At 40.8% G+C, this 12,036-nt stretch overlaps 1 protein-coding gene across 14 annotated transcripts in view; it reads right to left on the reverse strand.

Annotated features, from left to right (window-relative positions):
* The window catches only part of BEGAIN (brain enriched guanylate kinase associated), a 158,718-nt gene that overhangs the window by 2,350 nt on the left and 144,332 nt on the right, over positions 1 to 12,036 (reverse strand). For all 14 annotated transcript variants that reach the window (XM_077180700.1, XM_054635665.2, XM_054635663.2 and 11 more), the window contains 2 exons: positions 6,723 to 6,830; positions 2,991 to 3,074 (listed from right to left, as the gene is read on the reverse strand). In XM_077180700.1, coding sequence (XP_077036815.1) covers positions 2,991 to 3,074; positions 6,723 to 6,830 — 192 coding nt within the window. The remainder of the gene's footprint in view (positions 1 to 2,990; positions 3,075 to 6,722; positions 6,831 to 12,036) is intronic.

Consider the following 12,036-nt stretch of genomic DNA (forward strand, 5'->3'; position numbering starts at 1 on the left):
CTTCCAAATTAATTCAGGTTGGATAGGAATGATCATAGAATTGCTCAGGTCAGTAGAGGCCTCTACACTCCTCAAGTCCAGCCATTAACCCAGCACTTCCAGGTCTATTTTACTGATGTAAATAAAGTATGTAGTAAACAACAATCTTAAAAAGGCAGGAAGGGAATTACAGTCTACAGCAACACTTTCCAGACTGTGTGCTTGGGTGCGATTTGCAGTTGGAGTGTGGGTGTGCAGAGGTCTCTGTGGGAGTGAGGAAGGAGGAAGAGATCATATCTATTCTGTTCTTCTTTTGTCTTTCCTCAAGCTCATCTTGTCTACAACCCCATGCCAAATTGGCTCCTGCCCTCCAGCTCACCTTTGATAAACAATGCTGTTTGAAGATGCAGAGAAGCTGACTGACACTTGGAGAGGAGGTGCTGGCTGCTGTGACAGGATTATTCCTGTGCTGGGAAGTAGCAGATCAAGCTGCCTTCCTTGCCCCTTCAGCTGGACACTGCTTGTCAGATCAACCATCCACATAAGCCTCAACACACTGACAGACAAAAGCACTAAGACCTGAATTCACATTGTGATTCCTGTGGCAGAATTAATCAATAAGTCTGTTGTGTATCAGAAATCATATATTTTTTTTTTTTCAGAAAGTCAGGACCAGGGCTGTGGATGATGGTTCCACCTGCCATTCTGTTATGTGAACCAGAAAAGAGAGAGAGAGACATGATATTCCTTGGTGAAGCCTACTCAGGTATCACCAAGCACACTTTCCTGTCAAATTTTATCTGCCTTGCTCACTTGAGATCTCTAACAATGATCAGAAAGCAATATGAGAGAGGTTGTCTCTCCCTATTTCTTGCTGGAAATCAGAATATTTGGATTCATGTTTGGAATAAGTTTTGAGTTTGTGATTTTGTTAGCTCCTTTGATATTCCTGTTGATTTATGCCACTTGGGAATTAATCCCTTCAGTGCTGGGCTAAACTGTGATTTACTCAGAACTTTGTTTTTATAACTAGAAATCAAGTTCCTCTTCACAAACTAATCAATGGTTAACCTTATGACCTTAGCAATCTCACCTCCTCCTTAAATTTGTTCCTCTAGAGGAGAGAACACTACAAATACCTGCAGTTGTTCCTCTCCTCTCTATTTTTGACACACGAAATTGAAGGTACCTGCTCCTTGCCATGGTCTCACATTTTGTAAAATATGGAGATCCTTTTTTAATTTCATTGGAAAGTTTTTAAAGCTATTTTAATTCCCAAACCTCACTATGTTCAAAATATGGCATGTAGTGAAATGACATTCCTGTTATTTGTAGTAGGACGGGTGTTTTTTCAACCAACAGATCTTCCAGGATATTTTAGATTAATCATTATGTTGCTAATTAGCTCATATGTCCTCCATTGGAAATAAATGATATTGCCAGTCTGCTGGCAGGCAGCAACATTAGTCATAGTAAGTACAGATGCAACAAAGATTGAATAAACAGGTTGTAAAATAGGCCTGGTGTAAAAAGCTATAGAAATGAGGAAAAAAAAATACAGTTAATTTAATGTGAAAATGCTGTATGGGGAAGCTCTTATTTTAGTATCCTGTAGCACCACTATTTGATCTATTTTATACATTTTATTAAGATTATGAAATGTGTTAAAAAGAACGTTATTTTGTGGGCACTGCACTGGAAACTGGAATTACTAAAATGATACTGCTATCACATTACTATGTTTTACTACAGTTTAGGTTTCTGGATAACATACAATAATTTATCAGGCAATATTTGCATTTTTAAAGAATTTATTGACTGTGACAGCACATTCACACATGCTAAACTAATAAATGCTTGGACTAATGAGTGGAGACTGCCTATATAACTGAGTATATGACAGTCTGGGAAACTGGGGGGAGATCTCACATTTGTGATAGTTCTCTGCAAACAAACAATTAAATGCTTTTAAGGTCCTAATTTGAACAGGTAGGGTGCTTTCAAGTGTGAGTAATGTAATGATAATTCCTTGATACAATTTGCTAAGGGAAGGAAAAAATAACAGGGCCAAGATAATGGTTAATTTGGAAGTTCTGTCTCTGTTGCATAAAATCTTTGTCTGGTAGACAGAAGAATCTTGCTCCATCTTTATTTACCAGGGTTGTTCAGTGCTCTGAAGCCATCTACTGACTTAGAGATGGTTTTTACATTCCAAATTTAATTTTGCAATATTCCATTGCAGGATTGCACAAGAGAGGCCGTTTGGGGAGATGCTGACCTGATGGGACTGAAGAAGGAAAGGCTATTCCCTGTAACCTTCACTGAAGCAATATGTATGAGGAAGGTGCTATTGCTTTGTGCAGGGCCTGGATCCCTAAAGAACTGTCTTCTTTACTAAGATAATATTTGCCTCCCCTTTATGGAGCCTATTCCTCAAGCCTCGTTTCCTTGGAAGCGAGGATTATTAATTAAAGTTTACACCTTGGAAATCAATCATTCCGTGCTCTGGTTTCTTTAGAAAAAGATATTTGTTCTGGCACTCCATTTTAAAGTTGGGGTTTGGAAACTAGCTGGACTGGAAAATAGCTTCAGGAGGAAAATTGATTATATCAGAATCTCTGACGCCTGTGGCCTGTCATTTCCCTGCTCTCACCCCACTGCTCCTGCGTGGCCTTTTGCATTCTGGAATTCACAGCACTTGAGTGTTTTACAAAACTTCTGCTTTACAGGCAATCAGTGCAGGCCCATCTATTGGGTAGGAGAGGTTTGGGGAAAGAGAGTTCCTGCAAGTTTCATCATGGGTGGAACAAGATCACATTGGTGCTGTGATTTTGTCAGCACCTCCCTCGCCTGCACAAACACCAGCAGGTGCACGAGACCTCCTGGGCCTTAAAGGAGGGTGTGGGGAGGAATAAAAGCCTTAAGGGCAAACAAATTCTGGAATTGAGGCATGCAAAATAACCTGTTTTCCATACAATATTTGTGGTATAGAACAAGTTTGGTCACATTACCTCTGAAAGTTTATGTGCCCTGTCATAGTTCTTGCTGCACTGGAGAAGCTGAGCAGCTAAATTGCAGTCCTTCCTGTACAGCTCCTGGAAAAAACAAGAAATAACCTCTTCTTTAAAGCTTGCAAAGTGCTTGTGGCTTTCAGCCTTTCTCCCATGCCTGATCAATCTTTTCAAAATTCACTTTGGGGAGATTTGGAGCATGTCTTGATTTCTAAACACAATAAGATGCTTTGTTGTTTCTTGCACAACCTAGAGATATTTCCACCTTCGCTCTGTGAGGGCTGCTAAAATTACTAAGAATAAACTTTTGAGACCTGTTACAACAGAACAGTAATCTGCATTTCAGAAGATGGATATTTACCATTAAGAACTGAATTTTATACTGTTAACATGCATGGTACCATGAAGGCTAAAAAACCATGATCTTTTAAACAAAAAAGAAAATTTTTACTGGGTATTATCCAGTTGAGCACTAAAATACTACTTTGGGAAGTGCTAAAATAATCTTATGAGACTGTGGGAGAAATTAATTACAGAAATATACATTGTGTTGATTTTTTTTAAAAGGGAGACTCTTTCTCCTTTTGATATTTCTGGATGGTTCCTGGCTCCTTTAATATCTTGCAGAATGCAGCTATAGAAACATATTAAATCTCACTGCAAATATTTGATGCTGCAGAATAGAATATTTTCACTGGGCGAGAAATCACCGTGAGAATTCCACACAAGGAAGGAGGGAATTTAAGCAAGCTTCTTACACTATCTTGGTATTGAATGGCTCCCACAGCCTATTTAATGGGAAAATTCAGCACACAGATTTGCCCTTCACTTAAATTTGATTTAGCACACATGACTGTGGAACTGTATCCTTCAACCAGTATCTCTGGCTCCCTGAAGGTGGGAGCTGTATTTTGTTTTATCTTTTCTTTATCTAGTTGCATTGAAACCAAGGTTGGCTTCAGAAGCTGCCTTTATAGGTGGGTAGAGATGAGATATACAAAGCATGAAAGTGCTATGGGCACTGGGCTGTGTTAATCTGTAAAAATTAGCATGTGTTTGTAGACAAAAGGTGTGGAATACTGATATCGTTTGGATTTTCTCTGATGTTAATGTCATAATTTTATTGCACGCCAATCTTTATGGCTACATTAATTCTCTTAAAAACTCAAAAAGAAATTTTCTGTGAAAAAGAAAGTTCCTCTGTTTTAAAGGACAATTTTAAGGTATTCTGTAATAAGAAAAGCAACAAGATGTTCTTGTGAACATCTTGATGGGGATAGCTGTCCTGTGAACATTAGTTCATATTTTTTCACATTCTAGGACCTTTAGACACATTTTTTTTTGGTGATTTTTTTAATCTGTCTTTGTGAGATTTTATAAATGCCCTTTTTGCTTCAAATGTACTGTATTCATTTATGTGGATCTTAAATTTTATATAAGGACACACTATTTTCATTCTTGAAAAAGAACCCAAGAATTCAATTTAGAAGTAAAATCTGTTCCATGTGCATGTGACTTGGATATGTTGCATATACATTAAACCCAATATATATTGCTGCACAATGTACAGCACAGGCAGGTACCCCAAGTCCCATATGGCATTCCCAGGCACACAAAAATTATCTCTCTCCAGAACCTAATCCTTTCTTCAAAAGCTCTGTGCCTCTCTTTCTGCTCAGTGGTTGTCATGGAGAGCACGAAAAGCATTTCTGACACTTTATTTTTAGCAGCTTTAAAAATTACTACAGAAGAAATTACATGTGAGCTACATGTGCCACGTGTACTTTGTTCTCAACCTGCTGGGCCAAGCCATGTGACTGGGGTGACCTTCTCTCCTTCAATGTTTGCCTGAATGGAAACCAGCCATATCTGTGGCAACTGGAACAATAGCTGGCAATTAATGCCAGAAGTGTTTCCCACAGTTTAAAATATGTTTTTGTATCAAAAGCATCATTTTTCATTTCTGTCAGAAGAGAGAGGGAAAATATAATTGAAGAAAGAAATATTGCTGAGACAAAAACATTCTCCCCATGCAGAATTCTTCAGTTTATCACTTCTGTACTTATTAGGTATAATACTAGTGGTTTGTTTTGTAGTCCTTTATTTTAAAATTTGGAATATAACCTTTACTCTTATTAGTGATATTAGACATAATCATAGATTATCCTGAGCTGGAAGGGACCCACAAGGATCATCAAGTCCAACTCCTGGCCCTGCACATCCCCAAGAGTCACACCTGTGCCTCAGAGCTTTGTACAAGCCCTTCTTGAGCTCTGTCAGGCTCGGGGCTGTGAGCACAGCCATGGGGAGCTGTTCCAGCGCCCAGCCACCCTCTGGGGGAAGAACCTTTTCCTGACATCCAACCTAAACCTCCCCTGACTTAATTTCATGCCATTTTCTCAAGGCCTGCAAGGGCAGAACTTTGTCCATGGGCCAACCCCAGGTCTGAAGAAGTGGTATTGTTATTTGAGGCCTCTGGACCATATTCTAGTGCTCAGAGTAAAACTATGAGTACTGAAAACACCTCAAATGGGCATTTGAACCTGACTCCATGAAGAAGTATAAATGCATGCATACTTGAAGGGAGAATTCTGCAACTTTCTTCCACCTCTATTTTAAATAAAAAAAAACTCCAACTGATTTCAAGTGAATTAATTTGGAGTTGTTCCTGTGCTTCCAAAATCTGGATGTAGCCCATTACTTTTACCACACTCCATTACTTATAGCTGTTAGAGTTATAAAGTAACTCTTTCAACTCAACTTCTGTGAAAGTTAGGGGTCAGATTGGGAACTTCTTACTTCAGTTGGAAAGCAGTTAATTGCACAGGCAGAGTTCACATCAACAGGCATTTTAATGAGATTAAATGCTCCCAGCTATGATTAAGAGTTCATGTGAAATACAGGAAGATTGAATGTAAGATGCTGGAAAATAAGTGCTAACAGAAACATGTCTTCTGCAGATGAATTTTTTATTAAATGTGGAAGGAATGGCACAATAATGAACTAAATGCCTGCAATATTCCTCTCTTTGCTGTCTTTGTAGGTTTGTCTCAGGAAGGATTTAATGAGCTTGTTGCCAGCTGTGCTACTCATGCCATTTTTCAGTAGTGTTTAATGAGATGGAGGGTGACAATTGCCAGAGATGCTCTCTGTTTTGTCCCACACGGAGACAGCCCCATTTTTACACATGAGCAGCTGCTGGGGAGAGCCTGGCTCCTGCTCCCTGCAGGAGGGGTCTGAGTGACCAGGCTGGGCCAGTCCTTCCTGCTGCAAGCACAGCCAGCCTGTGCTGGGCTTTTTGGTGAGCAAAGACCAAAAGATCAAAGAGTGGCAGGAAATGTAGGGCTCTACTCTGTGCCTAAAATCCTTCTCATGAGGCCCCACTCCACACGTGTCCCTGCAACAGCTCTGACCATGTGCTTGCACCAATTTGCTGTACTGATGGCAAAATCAATGTGGGAATATTGCCATCTCTTAGAATATTTTTTCATCAGTTTCAGGCTAGACATAAGGAAAAAAAATACCAATGAAAAGTCTCACCACAACCTCATAGCATAAGAGCTGGATTTACAAAATGATGGGAACAAACAAACAAACATGAATTTTAACTGTTGAGGTGACAGGTTACATTTTATACAGATATAAAATACTATTCTATAATCTCCATAATGGGAAGTGCAAGACCCAATTTGTTTCTGAATATAATCTCAAAATGAATAATTAAATACTTACATTGTCTTCTGACAACTTATCTATTGTCACCTTGGCTTCTATTAAGTGATTATTGAGTGCAATTATTTCATGGCTCAAAGCCCGTTTTTCCTCTTCGTAATGTTGACCCTGCATAGAAAATGGAGTAGTCAGTGTTTTTTCTACTGTCAGAATATTTCAGATAAAGGTCCACTGGTTGATGTCATTCTCAAATCCAGAGGAAAGCACAACAGACCAACATTTCTTTTTTCTTTCTTCCTGCCCCCCCTCTTATTTATTTTCTCCATTATTTTGCTTAGGAGATGAGGTAAAGTTCTTTAGAACTATGGAGTTCAGACTGACTCATTTAGGAACCTTCACAGAAGGCTCCAGTTAGCCTGTGCAAAAGCATTCTATTGAGCACCAATGATTAATACATCCGTTCTTAGTCACAGGACAGGGTCTCTAACATGGAAGGGACTGGAGCGGCTCTTTTACTACAAGAATGTTTCACTTTTGCTATTATTTCCCATCCGTATAAGGAAGGAAGAACAATATTTAAACAGAAAAGCAGTTGTGTTTGAGCCAAGTTCATTTTAGCTGTTGACTGTTCTGGCTGATTTAAAAGCCCTGATTAAGGTTGTTCATTTCTCAAGGTGAATGTTTACCTGATTGCAGGGTTAGCACTCATTAGCAGAACACAGTCCACTGTGGCATATCAGGAAAATAGTCTGATTCAAATTTCTTTCTGCCCACTAATTTAATCTTGTTACTAGTAGGATATAACTCTTTATTATAAATGCAAAGAGATCAGTGGAAAGAATGAAATGCCAGTGGCCCTTCCCACCTTTTGTTTCATTTTGATACTCAGTGCTTATTTACTGCTTCTTGTATCAAAAATCATTGTGTACAGTCGTTTATAACCCTGCCTCCAGCCTTACATTGGTGTTAAAAGGTATGGCAGCTTCTGGGTGCTCTGAGATCAAGGCATCCTCTGTGCACTCAGAGCTACAACAAGAAGGTTTCAAAAATATCTTGAGGGTGTTTTAGAAAGGTACATTTTCATAAGAGCAGAAAGTAGGGAAAACCCTAATACATGTCTGTTTTGTTTAGTGAACTCAATCCAGTGACAAATTCACACTCTCAGTGGTGCTGAGCAATAGGACAAGAGGCAACAGGTGGAAATTGGGACATGGGAAGTTCACCTGAATATGAGGAGGAAGGAATTCTGTACTGTGAGGGTGGCTGAGCAATGGAGCAGGGTGCCCATAGAGGCTGAGGAGATATTAAAAATCACCCTGGACACCATTCTAAGTAAAGTGATCCAGAGTACTCTATTTGAGCAGGTAGGTTGGACTAGATCCCAAGTGGATCTAGTGGATCCACTTCACTAAAAGAGAAGTGGTCCCTTCCAAGCTCAACCATTCTTTGATTCTGTGGATGTCACTTCCCATTTTCAGTTGTGAAGGACTGAAATTTCCCAAATGCTATATTGCCAGGGTCACACAAAAATCTTCTATCAAGACACACTTGACATTGTCAGCTAATTGACAGCAATGGGAATTGGCTGTTTTGAAGTCCGAATGAATATCAAGGTTAATTATCCAGCTGCAAAGCACCAGCCTGTATTAAAGGAGGGTGATTAAATTGGAAGTGGCAGCTCTCATCCTAAGCTGCTATTTAAAGAAAAACACCTTCTCAAATGGTCAAAGCAAACCCACAGCTTGCTTTAAACCGTGCAGATATGATTGAAGTGGCTTTGTGAAGGTCTGGGCTGGCCTGTTTTAGTGTCAGTTTTCTGTGGACTGTCTGTTCCTGCTGATGCCAGCCCTCTGTCCTGACAGTCCAGGCCTGGAGGCTGGCTCAGGCTTGACACCTCTCCCCTCCTTGTTCCCATTGATCAGGCACTCCTGCCTGGGGACTTCCTCATGGAAGGCCAAAATGCAGCTTTGAGAGCTTGCAAGGCTCCAACCTTAGTGATTTTAACCAGACACAGGGCTATGTTTTTAATCAGGCAGAGCAATGTGGTTTTATATGAGACCCTTAACTCTCATTGATTTTATAGTGAACTAAACAACCAGGCACTTTGTAAACCTCCTGGCCATCTGTGCACCTCTAAAAATCTGCCTCCTTTGAGACTGTGACTGAAGATTACATTTTCAGAGGTATTTAGCTGTGTAATGAGGTAGACAAGTGACTACCTAAGTACCCACAAAAAATATGTCCCCTCAATTTTCGAAGTAATTTCATGCTTTTGAAGGATCCAGGTCCACTGAGTACAGACATAATCTTCCAAATAACCACTTGTATGGGAGATTTTATCAGTCCTTGTATGAAAAGGACTTGTCATACCAGGACAGCTGATTTGTAGAACTCTGTTGCTCTAAATCTCTCAGATCTCAGTAACTGCTGCTCTTGCCTAGCCAAATTGAACTTTACTCATTCTATTTTGCAGTTCAGGAGAGAATATCTGATCAAGGATTTATAGTTTTCAGGAGAGAAACTAATAAGGCAGCAGATTCAGGCATTGAAAGCACTACTTTCCACTGCATTTGAGTAATGCTGAATCTGGGTGAATTATGATTTCATTTTATTTCACTTATGATAACATTTGGATGACATTTCCCAGACTTTTTATCTGCTCAAGTGGGACTTTTAAAGGTATTCTATATTTATTGAACTGTAAAACTCGCCTGAGTTCAGATTTATGCTGTACAGGTCAGCAGGTGGACACCAAAGTAACAAACACCCCACAGTGCTGTGGAGAAGAGGGAGTAAGAAGGAAAGGCCAGTCCCAATGTTCTCCATCATTATTGGTTCACATCTTTCTCTTGAAATCAGTGTCATTGACAAGAGCAAGGAGTCTGTTTCAATGTGGCAAAATGAGGTAGCCTGAAGGTGGGCAGGACACTGAAATCCTTTGACATATTGGCCACACACTGTGTGCCCATCTTTGGAAGTTCAGGGCTTCAGCCAGACATTATTGTGGCTCAGTGGTGGCAACAAGAGGACAAAAGCTTAATCCTGACACCACCCATGGGAGAACAGTGCAGCTGGAGGAGACAGGATGGTAGTGTTGGATCACTGCATTAGAAGGATTGCTGGTCGCTGGGGGCTGCAACTTTGAGCTCTCCACTTGCAGTCAAGCAATCATTTTCAGCATCAGATTGTCAGAGAGGCATGAAAAGAGGATGGGAATCATAATATCAATGCCATGATCATGAGTTACAAATATAAATGCTTATTTTACTTGTAACCACTTTTGGCAGATCCCTCTATTTCTGGTAGCTTATAGAGGCTTGGTCCTCCTACTCTGCCATAAGGCTTGTGACCCCTCCTCCCTCCTTTTGGCACTGCTTTCTGCTCTGCAGGTGCTAACACCCAATCTCTCAAAAGTCAGTAGTGAATTAAATCAGTGGTGTTATTGATTTGCCAATAGCTTGCAGCTGGGCTGAGGTTTCCCCAAGTCCACTCCAAAATGCCAGAGCTGCAGACTGCAGTGGCTGCTGGATCCTTGCTCAGAAATCTTTGTTGAGTCAGCTCTGTGCATCTTCTGCCCCCCTCATCCCCTGACACAGAGCCAGCACACAAGAACACAGCTCTGTAGTGTCTGACTAACACAAGAGAGCTACAGTCATGTGCCCACATCTGAGTCACACCAAATTTGTTCTGCTGGGTGAATCCAGCAGTCACAGCACCTAGGCCGAGGGCACCTTGCCCCTATCCTGGAATTAGCATGACCCTCAGTGCATCCTTAGCAGATCTGAGGAAGGAATTGAATACCTGTTCTTCACAAAGGAACCAAATTATATAACAAAATATATAATCTCTGTCTGGAACCTTAGGGCCTTTTTTATAATTTGCATCTATCACAGTGAAAACATCTCTCATATATATAGAGATCCATAAAAATATAAGTTGATGCTTTCAGAAGTGTTTGGTGCCATCTAGTCCCTACATCTAAAATCTGTGATATAAGTGGGGTGAAGAGAATTTTGCTAGGTTCATTCAGAATGAAATAATTAATAGAATTATTTATTAATTTTAAAAGTAACAAAAGCTGGATGAAAAGATTTGCTTATCTTGCATATTAGTGGATCCATAGAGGTTACTACTCTAGTCCTTCAGCAGAAATGGGCAGGCTAAAAATTCTCCCTCTCTCTGGTAATCTTTCAGCCTCCCTTCATTGCTCTCCAGCAGCTGGAGTGTGTCCTACCATAAAGCAGTGTCAGCCCATTAGTCAAGGCTTGGCTGCTTGCTGTGGTCTCTGCTGTCCTGAGGGAGCTCTGGTGTGTCAAGTCCTTTGGAAAGCAGCCTCAGATTTGCAAATGGGAAGTGCTGGTCTGTGGAAATGTCAGACTTTTCAAACATGGCAAAGTAAATCTTGATGCTCCTGTAAGGAACATTTCTGTGGATGCAATTTCAATGCTACACTGACAATAATGTAATGGTAGTGCTGACCAGCAAGGTATTAGTGGGCAGCAGTATTCCTTTGGAAATACTTCTCAATAAGTAATGCCCAAATGACAGACAGTAAGAGAGGGAGAGACTTTTTCTGTTACAAATACTACCAGAGTGATACTCAGGTATCTCATCCTGAATGCCTTGATAGAGGTTTACTACAGTGGTTTTGGATGAGGAATACAGGCAGAATTTTGTTCCCTATTTTCTCTATTACTCTACTTGTCCAGGAGGAACATAACACTCTGACAGGAGAAATTCCCCACCTTTGTGGACCAGTGTAACACTGCTAACTCAGTACATTTCTCCTAGACCAGAAGTCTTTTCACTGCTCATGCTTTGAGGTATCTGCTAAGAAAAGCAGAGGGTTGACTGTCCTGTGGATTGTAGTCAGCAAACAAGGGCTGACTACACAGGTGGGGATAAGCTTTCAAAACAAACTGTGTATGTTTTATGGTGATATTTTATAACCTCATTGAAATCATCTTATGAAGGACAAAACTGAGCAGCTGAAGATGACAAACGGGGAGGAGTGGTGGGTACAGCAGTGCCCAGGGACCTCACAGGCTGGAGAAATGGCCTGACAGGACTTCATGATATCAACAAAGAGAGGTGCAAAATCCTGCACCTGGGAAAAACAACCCCTTGCACCAATGCATGCTTGGGGCCACCCAGCATATCCTGCAGCTTTTCAGAAAAGCATTGGGAGGTTCTGGTGGAAACCAAGTTGAGCACAAGCCACCAGTGTGTTTCCTTGCTGCAAAGAGGGCCAAAGGTTACCCTGGGCTGCATTAGGAGTGCTGCCAGCAAGCTGAGGGAGATGATTCCTCCCTTCAGCACTGCTGGGGCCACACCCAGAGCACTGAGTCCAGGTCACGTTTCTCAGTACAAGTGG

This window comes from Agelaius phoeniceus, chromosome 6 (assembly GCF_051311805.1).
Source record: "Agelaius phoeniceus isolate bAgePho1 chromosome 6, bAgePho1.hap1, whole genome shotgun sequence".
Classification (NCBI taxonomy): Eukaryota; Metazoa; Chordata; class Aves; order Passeriformes; family Icteridae; genus Agelaius; species Agelaius phoeniceus.